This window comes from Nylanderia fulva, unplaced genomic scaffold, assembly GCF_048542155.1.
Source record: "Nylanderia fulva isolate GAGA-0341 unplaced genomic scaffold, ASM4854215v1 Scaffold16, whole genome shotgun sequence".
Taxonomy (NCBI): domain Eukaryota; kingdom Metazoa; phylum Arthropoda; class Insecta; order Hymenoptera; family Formicidae; genus Nylanderia; species Nylanderia fulva.
In genome coordinates this window covers 2,600,858-2,615,192 of record NW_028189835.1, presented here as the reverse complement: position 1 = coordinate 2,615,192, position 14,335 = coordinate 2,600,858, and the positions used below count along the sequence as shown (strand labels likewise).

Here is a 14,335-nt window from a genome sequence, read left to right as displayed (position 1 = left end):
GTGTGGCGTGCGGTTGAGGCTCTTCCGAACTTTTATAGAGGCCACCGAGAGGGATACCTACCAGCCTACCTACGGAAAAGGAAGGCACAGGAAGGTGGATACGCGGTGGTACGTCTCCAACACCATCATCATCGTCGTCGTCATCGTCATCGTTACGAGCTCTGCGGGCCCTCTCTTTAGAGGGTTCGACTCCTCTTTCGCATCATCATCATCATCATCATCATCCGCCGTCTCCTTCTCGGCGCCGAGCTCTCGACCCGGCACATCGAACAGACGTACGTCTTATCCACGAGGTGCGACACGGCATGGAGAAAATGAAAGTACTCGAGATGAAGATTCATCGTCCCGCGGAACAATTTGCCGCCTAGCTCTGACGTCGCTTGACCGAGATTTTTCTTCCTGTATATATATATATATATATATATCATCGAGATGAAAGTCAATTTTCTCACGACGATTATCGATGATCAATCCGATCCTGGGGTGTCTTGCGTGCGCATCTGAAAATTCAATCATTGAATTATACACTGACAAAATTGTGTTCTTATTTTTTTTTTTAATTTTCTATTTTTTATTTTAAACGCCCCATTCTCAAAAGAATTCTCTTAGCTTAAGATGGGAATTTTTTCAAGATTTTATTAAAAAATCTAATTTATATAAAATATAAGTATATACTACTACACAGAGAATTTTTTCTTAGAATTTACCCTGATCTTATTGTGATAGATATTAATATTTTTAGTGTGATAAATATTTTAATCAGAGAAACTCTTACAAAATATATTATCCCTCGACTACCATGATTTTCAGCGGAAATTCTAATAAGGGAAAATTCTCTTCGTCTATAAATTTATAAAAGTCTAGTTTATATAAAAATGTATTCTTACATTAACAAGAAAGTATATTATTTCATAGCACACATCAAAGAAAGCTAGACATATAGATCGACCATAAAGGACGAGACCTGGGTCTTGAACGATTTAATTGGGTTACATATTATTTATTCGTGAACACTTCCTTTAAATCGTTCAAGCGTTTTCTTTTTTGATTTATTATAATTTCATACATTCTTCTAATAAATTAAAATCATTCAGTGACAAACACTGCAGTGCATAATAAATTACAACACTATATTACCATATATGTTGCTGTAACAATATGATAATATAATGCCAAATAAATCCGTAAAAACGACTATTACGACATTAACAAAAAATATATTCTTAGTTTTAAGAACACTTGATATGTTAAGAGAAATTTTGCAACATATAATCCTCTTACTTTGAGAATACATTTTTTTTATAGAACTAACTTAATGATTTAGAACACGCTCGCAAAACGTCAAATTTTTTTATTTCAACTCGGGCATGATAAATGTGTTTCGCAAAAGTAAAAGCTATACCACATTTCTCGTATTTAGTCGATTTAAAATTAAAATCGACAAATGAAAAATACCTATACAAAACTCACCACCGATCGTTTCGTTCTTTAATCTCGGAGTTCTCAGAGCAATTACGTCGGACAATATAAATTCTAATACTCCATTCACCAAGAGGGAATGCAAAATAATGATTGAGGAAACTGTGCGAGCGAGTTTCAAACGCGAATTTAAAACGAAGAAATATAAAACGGTGAGATTTTTGCGCGCAAATGAAAATAATAGTATATATCGTCCTGGGGAAGATGATGCTGGAATATTTTTCACTTTCTTCCTCGTCCCCGAGAGACAGACGCCAGGTTACCGCATACTCTACACGCATTACGTAAAATGCGTGAAAAGGTATTTCTGGACGACACCGTGGGCTAATAAAAAGCTATATTTTACTATCGATTAAATATCCGATTAACTCGATATATAGGTGCCTAAAATGCTGATGCTAGAAACGAGGAGTTATTCATTGCTCGTATCGTAATCACGAGAATCCTGGTGCGAAATCGCTCTTGACATAACTACCTACTCCCGATCGATGGTACCAATGAATTATTCATCATTCGCTCGTACAGCAAATACGTCGGAGAGAGAAACAGAGTAGAAGAGATAGCTTGTAGGCCTAGAAGATATAAAAGAAAAAAAAAAAGCCGCGGCTACTGTATATGCTAATCCCAATGGTACTCCTTAGAGACTCATTATCTACACCCGGAGAGACTCCCGCTACCATTACCGGACGTCAGACGATCGCTTCGTTACCCAATGTATAACTTTCTTCCGCGAGTAACGCACGTACATGCACATACATACGTATACGTAGAACGTTTTACTTTGTTGCCGTGCGATTATCCGGTGTACGTCGTCCGCGAAGCGGTCTCTGGACGACGTGTGACGACGCGGGAGGAGAGCAACGGGACGTGCGAATTCGCTTCTCTATCTTGTACCGGGTAGCGGCGCGCGTTACGCGATCGCGACGATGGAGGGATATGACCGGCATTCGTAAAACGGTGTGTGCGGATCGCGGGATATCGCGAATGCGTCTCCAGGAGGCTTTGATATGCGTCGCGCATTCGCGCGTCCGAGCATTTCACTCGCGGATTTCATCCTCGGGCGCTTGACCGCCGAGTTATTTATCGGACGTGTCATCCTCGTGAACGGAAGTTACATATATGCACATATACAGGGTGTATTTAAATAAGATTAATTTTACGAGGTGATTTTTTCTCCAAAATTAAGGAGGGTTTTTTTAATATAAACAGGTACTCTTATATTCCTCCTTAAGGAGTTTTTATTTATTTATTTTTTTTAAATTATAGACAAATTTAAAAAATGGAACTTGGTGGATATTTAATTTTGTAATTTAAATTTTCGACAAAGGGAATCATCTCAAATTTTTCAAACTTATTTTAGATACACCTTGTACAAATTCGCGGAAACACAAATCGAGGATGATGTAAGTCAGGGTGGTCCTCCTTCGTGGGCCAATTATACATATTAAATTAAAAAAAAAAAATTTTTTTTGTTAAAATTATGATGTAAAAAAATGCGTCAATTAAAAATAAAAAATTATACATACATAATATATCTTTGCGGAATTGCCAAGATGTATGTTTTTTATATAAAAACATTTTAAAAAATGTCAAAATACCAATGAGATACAAAATATCATATATCAATATAAAAGTGATAGTGTTAAATATATCATATATGAATTCCACAAGAAATATATGTATAATTTTTTATATGCAAATTTTCAAAAAAATATCTATAAATAGCTGTAAAGTTAAAAGAGACCTTTAAAATAACATGTATTATTCGATTCCTATTTTCAATAAAAATGTTTCAATGCGTAGCTATACTCTACCGAAAGAGATAAGGCGCGATTTTTATTATAATCATCTTTCCCTTGAAAATTGACATATTGCGTGCAAATTAATCGGCTATAAATTTCGTTAATTTATTCCGTATAATAAAGGTCCATATAAATCCAATTTATACCTCTTAACTTGTCACCAATTAGGCCTATCGAAAACCCGATCGGACCGAGATACTCTTATTATAATTATGCGGATCGCAAGATATACGATTCGCCTCGCGGCGAATCAGACACGTGTTTTTGACAGATGTATAAAAAAGATTAAAAAAATATGAATTTAAAATACACATGATTCTCTCTGATTTATGGAAAGCTCGCGAGGAAAGAAGAGATATTCGGTGATATCCGGTCGGAATTGTTTTCTTCTTCCCCGCCCTCTACTTATCGCGTTAGGTGCATCTCTTTGCGACGTTATCAGGACGAAGGTATCAGAGCGAATCGCATAAATCCGACGCTACATAAATTTTACGGCGTTCGTCGGAGACGCGAGTGAACGTACTCGCCGTGTAATATTACATGTACATAGTATGACGCAGCTCTTTTAACGCGCGCGCACATATATTATTTATTATTATATGTAAGACGCGGGTACTTTGCCCACCCCGACTGACGAGAGCGATTGCGTGATTTGAGATTGCCTCCCCCTCCTCTATCTCTGTACAACCATATCTACAGTGTTTTCCCCGGTTATTACAAACGAGAAATCATAATAGAAGCTCGTAAACAATTAGCTATAAGTGATATAATCGGCGCGATAAATCCCGGAGGAGTTTACTCTCGGTACACATCTATTCGACTACGCGAGATAGGAGGTCGGTTACTCAATGTTTATTCTCGTGGCTATGCACAATTGAAAAAATCGATCCGCGTTTTATGTATATATACAAAGTGTCGTCGCGAAAGCGGCCAAGCTGTCACGCGCAAATGTCGATTCTAATTAATAACATTATACGATTTTCGCATGAAAGTTACGCGACTAATGGTCGCCGCCGTCGCAGTCGTCGTGGATGACGAGTTTCACCAAGAGAGCCGAGAGATTAGGAGAGATCTTGCGGATCGTCGGGATAAATCGAGGAAGCTGTTCTCAATCTTAGACGATTCCTCCAGATTGCCTTCTATTGTATACGTTCACCTTTACATTCTTATCTGCATTGCGCCTCGGATACTATTTACGATCAATTATGTCCGCATTTTTTTAGCACGTTCATTCAACTACTCTCGATTTCTTTAATTATGAAAGAATGTTTTCTTACACTGTAAATACGATTGACAGAAATCAACTGATTTGACAGAAAACAGCTGATTTGACAGGAATCAGTTGATTTTGACAGGAATCAGCTGATTTGACAGAAATCAACTAATTTTAATAGGAATCAGCTGATTGACGTCATCACAATCGATGAGATGGCGAAAACTCTATTTTTAATCTTCGCGCAATTTGTGTGAAGAGTAAATAAAATGAAATTTTCAGCGAAAAATAATTAATTGATCAAAATGATCTTCCGTGAATCGAAAAAAAAAATAGTCGTTGGCGTCTCTTATAAATTAATTTCAAACACGAATCGCGCAAATTGTTTGATCTCGGTTTAACATTTGCAAGAAATATATACATGACTTTTCGCTTTCGATGTCATAATCCAAGGCGCAGAGTCGCAGTAAGGGACTTATAAGAGCATATCTTATAATGTTAAACGCGCGCCTGGATATCTGCCAGGGGAGATTCGCAATTCATGACACGCAATTTCAAAAGAACAGTCCTAAGAGATTATATATAAAAATGGCAAAAGGTTTCTCCGTCGCTATAATCCTCTCCAAGTGTCGAAATCACATTATACAGGCGCCTCTGTTCTCTCTCTCTCTCCCTCTCGTCTACCCTTAGATATATAATACATAATATTCAATCGCTAGAGATCCCAAAATTCTACGATAAAAATCCGAATGTCTCCTAATCTTTCGAAACCACGGAGAATCTAAGAGAGACTTTCGACTGATTGACTCAAGGCTGACGGGATCTGTCTACCTATTAATACGTCGCCGACATTTAAACGATATCGATTACGGGACTCTCCCGCGTGGCCTGTGACCCGTAATGTAATGTATATGATAATAATGGAGATAATAATATTTATCTCTCAGAGAGAGAGAGAGAGAAAGAGAGAGAAAAAGGACCGAGAAATTCGCACGCGCCCTTGGCCGATATAAACATATATATGACTTCGGCCCCCGTATCGATTTCAAAATCTGCTCCTGTCGGTGTGAAAAATCGCACCGACTCGTCCGTATCGTTCGATTGGTCCGATCGGATGGCAAAAGAAGGAGACAGGGGGGTCTCATAGGTCCTCAACCATGGCCGCCCACTTGGACGACGGCATGGGTGAGCGCGATGGGTGAAAGTCAAACTAATTACGGCGAGTACGTATATACTACACGTGTTGCAAAACCAACACCTCGCGATTCGCACGTCTCTCTCTCTGGGGAACGAATACCGGACCGGAACATACGTAGCTGCGTATATGTATCTCAGTCTTTTTTTTTCGCCTAATCTCTCCCCGATGATCTCCGCGAATATTTTTGTGGTCGATCCCGTTTTCTTTTTCCTCTCGTTTCTCACATCGTTATATGTGTAACTCTCTTACGTGTGTTCCGAATCGTTATACATACTTCCCGCGGATGCGAATACCGTTCATCAGTTCGTAGTATATCCAGGTAGAACGTAAAACTTATAATAACATCGTTGATGACATCACTTAAAATTCATTTTGGAAATTTTTTTTATATTACAATTATTTATTTATTCTATTGTTCACGTATATTCTAACAATATTCAAGTAACATAAATTTTTTGAAAACTATAAAGCGATTATATTAGGGAGCTTTAAATTTATAATTCTTTTTGTCATCTTTAAATCATTTTTGAATCATTTTTGTCCAGATAACTTTTAAGTTGTAATAAAATCATGATGATGTTATTATGAGTTTTATATTCTACCTGAGTAGATACTTTGAGTTAGAGCGAGAGAGAGGCGCATGATGCGTCATATGCATATATCGAATATCCATACATGAATTATATCTGATTGTAAAATGGGACACCTGTTCGGCAATGCGTTCCTCCATCTCGTGCCCGATTTACCGGATAAATTTCACCGTACGAATTTCACCATACGCGCATAATATCGTATGAAACTTGCGAAAGCATCAGAAAACTCTTAAACGTCGCGCTGCGATTAAGCCGCTTTAATATATAGATGGATCGGTGTACAAGATTTTGTCGTCTATGAATATATCGCAAATATATTCGCCCATAATTCATGGACAAATATCTTATCCTTACGTAAAAAATAGAAAAATAAAAATTAAAAAAATGTATATTTTTTACATATAACGAGAATGTTTTATTTGATCACATTATTTGATCGCATGTGATAAAATGCTTATTTAATTACACTCGCTTTCATTCTACATAAGAATTAAGAACTCAAGAAATCTTCGTAAACCTCTATAAATGGCACAATTATTAACCGAGCGTTAAATTAATTTTGAATAGTATACATGCTACTCAAAATTAATAAGAATTATAATTCTATACTAGAATTATACTTCTTATTATTACTTATTATATATTATTCTTATTAATACTTCTATACTAGAATTATAGTTCTATACTTATTATTGAGATGCCAATTAACTTGCAGCGGACGCATTGGTGGAATCGTTCGATCGATGCACTACCTTCGAATATTCGGAATGAATTCTTACTGTTCCTTTGTACGTATTTCGTTTTGACTTTCTACTTTCAATTGTCGCGGTCGCATTTCTATTAAAGTTAACGGCACCTCGAATTGGCGGAGCGGCAGAGTTAATAATTTCGTGCAACTTTTGCACGATATAATTTTCTACAACAGGCTGTTTATAATTACCGTGAGACGACGGGGCGATCGACGGAGAAGTCGTAACCTTGGAATTAGTAGGATGTAGGATGGGTATCTCGGAAATGAATGTTAGGTTGCCACGATCCAATTCGGCGATTAGTCGAACTCTCTTTCGAGGATCAACGCTGGTCCATGATGCTTCGACATATCGACCTCTGACTTTCGGCAAGAGATACGTCTTCGTCTCGTCTGGTTTCTCCAGAGTCTTGTTAATATAGTAGAATCCTTCGCGCACCATTGCCATCCCATTGACGTTGGTCGCTTTGCTAGTAATACCTAATTTTGATAGGAACCAGTTAAAGATGCCTTGGTACCAGTTGTCAGAAGATGCTTCCTTGTTCGGAAGCGTGTCAGGAGCCTTGCTATCCTCGACATCCGGCAAATAGGGAGCCAGACCGCCAAGGTTGTCGAGGAAACTCAGGTCGACCTTCGTCTCCTCCTCGGCCGACGAATTCCTTTCGTCGGTCGTACGGGAGATTTCACCTTGCGCGATCCTGACGTAATTCCGCTCTCGGTGGTCGCTGATCTCCTTCGCGGGGACGTGAGTTCTCGCTTGCCGGTCTACGTAAGGTCGAAGGATTCTTATGAAATATTTTCACTTGGCAGCGCAATCTCCTCGCACGAAAATTCTTTCTCTTTCTCTTACCTTTCAGTTTCTCCCCGCCGTTGTCTTCCATTATAGATTCAATTTCCACTGGATTTATCTTGTACTTGTGATACATGTGGATCTTAAATATTGGGTAGAGTCGAGGATCCAAGTTCGATGGCAAGATAATTCTGGAATGCGGTTCTGCTGCTGGATCCGACCACGAAATAATTCTCCTTCGAAGATCGTCGGTTGTCTTCTTGTCATCTGGCGTCGATCCTCCGGTTAACCAGGTCAATTGCACGACGATACAGCCGAGGAGTAGCAATCGCACAATCTAAGGAAATGATAAGTAGACTTTAATATACGTACGTTTCGTAAGAGATTGCTTCTCTATCGTTTAGTATTCTCGGCGTTTCACTTTTAAGTCAAGAGAAGGATGTTCCGAATTATTTCCGGATAATATTCCGTAAATTACACGCGAGTATTACGACGAATGGATGGAACGTTACCGATTCCACGAGTACGGCGGGATGAGTACGTCTGCGTATGTATATGTGTACACGTGTACAGAGATTCTAAACTCATTTCATTCCATTCTTTCGACACCACGAAAGCGAAAGCAGGCCGGAATCGACGTGGTTCACCGGTTCAGCGATGGACCATGTGTCTCAAAGTTTGCAAACGTATATGTAGGAAAATAGAGAACATATATAAGAGATCGTGACCTCGATCGGACTAATGTTGTGCATATTAAATTCAACAAGTTTTTCTTAGCGTCGGTATTTAAAGTATTTTAAGTATTCACACGTGTTAAGCTATGAATCAGATTATTACGTATTGAAGATTGAAATTTCACTAATCGGGGCAAGGAAATTTTAGTTCCTTTTGATCCAATTAATCAAATTCTAATCTTCAATCTTCGATTCGTCAATCCGATACGGGCTTGCAAAGCACGTCCGTACAACTTAAAGCAGAACATTAGCTTAACAATGAGAGGTCGCTCTTATATAACAAAGATACCTTTCTCCGATATTACTCCGTAATTGCCGGTAAAATTATATGAATGGATCGTTTCTGAAGTCAAAAGTGCTGCACGGAAGGTACAGTATTACTAATCGTGTTGTGTTTCCGGTGTATTCTTTCGACATTAACGCTCGGTCGAGACCTATAAGAGATGATATTTGGACGTTTAATCGTTGCTATATATTTACATATCTTCTATATGTAGAATATATAAAGTTATTATATATATATATATAGAATATTCTGTAAATTTTTATATATAATTATACATCAAATAATATAAATATAAACATATATATTAAAATAATAATTCTAATTATATATAAAATATATTTGAAGATATCATAAAAGCTATATATGTCGTATAAGAATATAGTTGCCAGAATTGCTTCAATTATACAATAAGTGTAACGAGCCAACTTCCGAAAAGTTACAACAACACATACTTCCGTGTAAATCCTCGTTATTCTACTTCTATAACATATAAGTAGGATATCATAAAATCTCGGAACTCTGTGGCAAAAAGTATATATGTATGATAGCTCTCCGCGAACGCGTACGGATAGTTATGACTCATTAGGCCCGGCAGAATCTAATTACGCTACGCGATTAGCGTGTAGCGAGGCGAGTGCTCGAGGAGAAAATAACGTTGGCAGGTCATGCGCCAAGTGGTCTGCATAAAATGTTACGTGTTTTTTCGTCGTTGCCACCACGACGTTCGTTTCTTCATCTCTGCGGGACATTTTCGCTGACCCGAGAAGATTCGATCAAAAATAAAATTGAAAAAATATGTATATATATTACGACAAAATTTATAAAATGTGTACATTGCGATGCTTTAAAAAGGTAAACGTGCGAATTTTTTAATATACACTCGCCTCTCTGCACCGCACAAACATGTTTCCCGCGATGTTTCGCTTACACAAGCGACTGACCGACTGACTTACTGCGATGATCCCTTCGAAGACGCATTCCTCTCTTTAGATTAGATCTTCATCATTATTTGGGGCTTTTCAAAGCAGAGTTCGTGTTTGTCGCTAAGGGACCCGTTTGGTCTCCCCCTTCCGTGAAAAACGTTTTCCGTACTTTCCTCGAATTCCAATCGCCTGCCTCGTCGAGTCATCACGGAATGCGTTTGCCTTCTCCGCTGCCATAGATTTACGAGTCGTCGTGACTTTCACTCGGAATGCCCTATTACGAGAAATAACGAATAGAATGTATAAAAATGTAACTAAAAGTTATCTATATATACATATTTTATAATATATATATATATATATATATATATATATATATATAAATAATAATAATAATAATAATAAATATATATAATAATAATATATATATATAACAATATATAATAATAATAAAATATATATATTTCTAATAAATATATATATGTATAAATATATATTATATATATATATATATAATAATAATTATATATATATATATATAACAATATATAATAATAATAAAATATATATAATTTATAATAAATATATATATGTATAAATATATATATATATATATATATATATATTTATGGATATAATAAATGTCCTATATTGTATATATAATACTTGCCGATATTGTGTGTGCGTGTATACATATATAACGGCAAGAATTAATTGTGACAATAATGTATATATATTAATATATACATATACTTTACGAAAAGTGTGTATATGTATGTTAATTAATTCTGCCGTGATTAACATACTTTTAAATAAATAAAATATAAAATATATTAAAGTGATGTGAAACAATTTTTGGCAAAAATATTTTCAATAATCCATTAACCCCATTTCTCCTCCCCCCCTAACTGAACGAAAGATGCAATACATATATATAGAAATTTTGTATATATATATCGCACTATTCATTTTCATTTTCTAACAATTACAAAATAATTGTTGCGCAAATGCATCCTTAGCCTTCAAGATACGTAAAAGCATGAAAAAATCTTACAATAAAAGTTATAAAATTGCAATTAATTACCTTTGCATCCCGACATGACTCGTCAAAACAAAAGAGAGAGAGATAGAGAATATATATGCTACTCTCGCAATATTTCGATATATCGATTGTCCATTATATCGATATAAAAACTAATTTATCGTAAAATAAAAGTAGGTTCGTGTTTCGGACAACTGCGTTCAAAAAATTGAGAAAATAATTACCAAAATTATTTTCTATTAAAATATTAAAAAACATTAATTCTAAATGTTATATTAATAAAAAAGACACCATTCGAGAGAGATAAGATTACAGATAATTTGTTATTTATCGTATCACTTTTTATCATTTATCAGTAATAGAGTTCCTAGAAATAAATAATAAATAAATAATAAATAATAAAATAAATAATAAAAATAATAATAAAATAAATAATAAAAAAAGTAATAAAATAAATAATAAAAATAACAATAATAATAAATAAGAAATATTTCTAGAGACTATCAGTTTCTTCAAAAAAGACTCCGTCTACAAGTTTGACAGGTCTATGGCCGAAAGCGAACTCGCTTAAAGGAGAGACCGTTCAAAATGGCGGCGTACTTGGCAGTTGTCTGTTGTACAAAATAGGTTATCGGGGTTGGTGCGCCTATATGTGACCGATAATCCTTGCGAGATCCCACGAGAGAGAGAGAGAGAGCTAAGGAAAGAAAAAAAAAGACCGCGAAAGTAATATTATGATCATCGCCAGATAAGATTCGTGTAAACGGCGCGTTTTAATCTCCCGTACATCGAGGGCATCCGGAAGATAATGGCCGAAAATGTCACCGCAGGTGACGACGAGCTCCTGAAAAACATTAAAACCCTCCTCTGGGGTTCGACCGTCAAGGAAGACATTTTCAAGCGATGGGCGCAAGGTAGCGAAGAGTTATTTACCTCATTTGACATTTCATAGACGGGATGAGTCATGTAACGTCGTATTGCGCCGGTGTAATTGGTGTAATGGCCGATCAACAGTGATAACAGTAATCATTTTTCCATGAAGACGGCTTGAGAATTCATTCTTCACGATGTTCCTTGTGTCCTGCAGACTCTTGCTTCATAAATCCTGTGGAATCGATCGATTTAATAATTTGAATAAAATATAGATACTAAATAAACTTTGGGATAAGCATGTGTGCTTTACAGAATTACAGAGAATTATTTTTTCATAATAAATTACTATAAGTTTATAGCTACATACTTTATAGACAAGTAGCTTTAATAATTATTGTTTTTTTTTTTTAGGCTTTTATTTCAGTATAGATGAACCTACTGCACTTGTACAGAGAGAAGGAGGGCCTTGCGCAGTGATAGCCTCGGTTCAAGCATTTATCTTGAAACAGTTACTATTGGAGAGTGATGTTGTGACTTGGAAGACTTACAAGGCCGAAAAATGTGATCAATTACTTATAAAGGCTATGATTGAAATTATTAATCAGGCTGTCAACGTTCGGGATCCTAAGTACTCGATAGTCTATGCCAATGACTCCAATGACTTTGTATCCAGCAATGAAGGCTCTGATTCGAAGTTGACAGAATCTGCAATAAATTCAGCCCAAGATACTAGCGAAGCAAATCAAATTAGTGATACACAAGTTACGAAACAAGAGCGATTAGAATCGGAAGTTTTTCATTCTCAATTAAGGTATAGTTTATGCCAGAAGAGTATACATACCTTTAATTATGGATGGAACTATCTTTTTAAATATTTAGTCATTGCTGATATTTTTACTTATTATATTTCAGGATATTTATTACAAGAAACATCGACGATGTAGAAGATTTCTTCACAGAACGAATTGGAATGTTAAAAGATCAGTATGGTGTTTTGTTACTACTTTACACAGTGATGTGTACAAAAGGGGCTCCGGAAATATGCCTTGAAATGTTGGAACCCATAGAACCCATGATTGATTCTACCTATGGATATGGAAGTCAAAATTTAATAAATTTAATGCTCACTGGCCGAGCAGTTAGCCATGTTTGGGATCATGATCAAGATATTAGTGGATTAAGTGAGATGAATGTTTTGTATTTCTTTGACATGACTATTTATATAACACAATTTTATATGTCTTGATATATAAATAGTACATAATGAATCATTCTTCATTCTATTAATATATTACGTCTTTTGCAGAATTACGTGGGATAGATAAACAGAATAAAGTGGGATTTTTGACTTTGTTGGAGCACTTACGTTATTGTGAAGTGGGAACATTTCTAAAGTCACCATCGCATCCGATTTGGGTAGTAGGATCAGATACGCATTTAACCGTGCTCTTTTCTATGGAGAAACGATTAGTGAGTCCAGAAACACCGGCGGAGCAGGCACGAAGAGTTTTTAAACGCTTTGATCCAGAAGGGAATAATTTTATCGCAGCAAATCAACTGCAGAATGTAATGGCGGAATTAGGGCTTGTAACTGATGCAGAATAGTACGTAGTCCTTTTCTTCCTCTCTAAGTTTCTCTGTAGATTATTTGTGTCGATACTGCAAAGCAAATAGTAAAAGTGCTTGTATTAAATATCAAAATATTTGATCTGTCAAAATATTTTTATTAAAAATTGGAATATTGTTGCAGCGTCAATATTATAAGGAGGAAATTGGATAGTGAAAATCTAGGAATAATACTTCTCGCATTGTTTATGGATGAATTTTTCCCCGAGGAACCATGTATGTGTCCAGACACATTCGTCTTGTATCACTACAATGGTCTGCAACATAGCAATCCGGAAAATAGAGTCAAGTATCACATGGGACAGGCAGTATTGCTCGAGTGCACCGTGAAGTGTATCATGGATAGCAATCCAATGTTGACAGTCCTGCAGACAAAGTGGCCAAGGATTGAGATACAGTGGGACATAGGACGGAATCCTAGTTTAAATTAGACTTTATAAACTGTAATATATATATATATATATATATATATATCTATACATACATACACTGAACACAAATACAATAGGGCCGAACGCATAGAGTGACTTGACCGAGCGCTTCTATAGAATATCGTTGAGAGAGAATAACCATTTTAAGACCGTAGTCTAGTCAAATCGGCCATCCTCTGATTCGTATTGATGAATATTGGTGATACACTCCTGCCAATAAGAAATGTTATTTATTTCCACGAAAATATAATGTATTTGTAACACACATGGTCAAAGTAAAAATCTATTACAAGTATTTTACATCATTTAGAGCTGGTTTTTCCAACTTCTTGGTAAGTTTTACTCGACAGGTAGCATATTTTTGTCTCTTTTCAGATAAATTCTAAAAAAAGAGACGAAGATATGCTACCTGTTGGGTAAAACTTATCAAGAGTTGGAACAACCGGCTCTTAATGTCAAAATATTGCACCGCACTGTCTACATCAGTGAGATTAAAGTGTATTTTGGGGACCTTTTTAATATGTATTATTATATATATATATATATATATATATATATATATATATATATATATATAAATCACAATTTCTCTCTTTA

At 35.9% G+C, this 14,335-nt stretch overlaps 2 protein-coding genes across 3 annotated transcripts; one reads left to right on the top strand and one right to left on the bottom strand.

Annotated features, from left to right (window-relative positions):
* Positions 1-269: 269 nt before the first annotated feature.
* On the bottom strand, positions 270-10,921 carry LOC114940211 (uncharacterized). Of its 2 annotated transcripts, XM_029314745.2 has the most exons (5): positions 10,851-10,921; positions 9,728-10,040; positions 7,884-8,160; positions 7,226-7,798; positions 270-500 (listed from the first exon to the last, which is right to left on the bottom strand). In XM_029314745.2, the coding sequence occupies exons 2-5, from the start codon at positions 9,746-9,748 to the stop codon at positions 283-285; spliced, it is 1,089 nt and encodes a 362-aa protein (XP_029170578.1). In that variant the 5' UTR covers positions 9,749-10,040; positions 10,851-10,921; the 3' UTR covers positions 270-282. The 2 variants fall into 2 exon arrangements, with proteins under 2 accessions (XP_029170578.1, XP_029170577.1); XM_029314744.2 differs by lacking the exon at positions 270-500 and having other exon boundaries at positions 6,517-7,798.
* A 449-nt stretch (positions 10,922-11,370) lies between these two features.
* On the top strand, positions 11,371-14,033 carry LOC114940383 (ubiquitin carboxyl-terminal hydrolase MINDY-3 homolog). The gene is made up of 5 exons (XM_029315048.2): positions 11,371-11,722; positions 12,093-12,492; positions 12,594-12,862; positions 12,988-13,285; positions 13,432-14,033. Exons 1-5 carry the CDS (start codon positions 11,617-11,619, stop codon positions 13,736-13,738), a joined length of 1,380 nt encoding a protein of 459 aa, XP_029170881.1. The 5' UTR covers positions 11,371-11,616; the 3' UTR covers positions 13,739-14,033.
* The last annotated feature ends 302 nt before the right edge of the window (positions 14,034-14,335 follow it).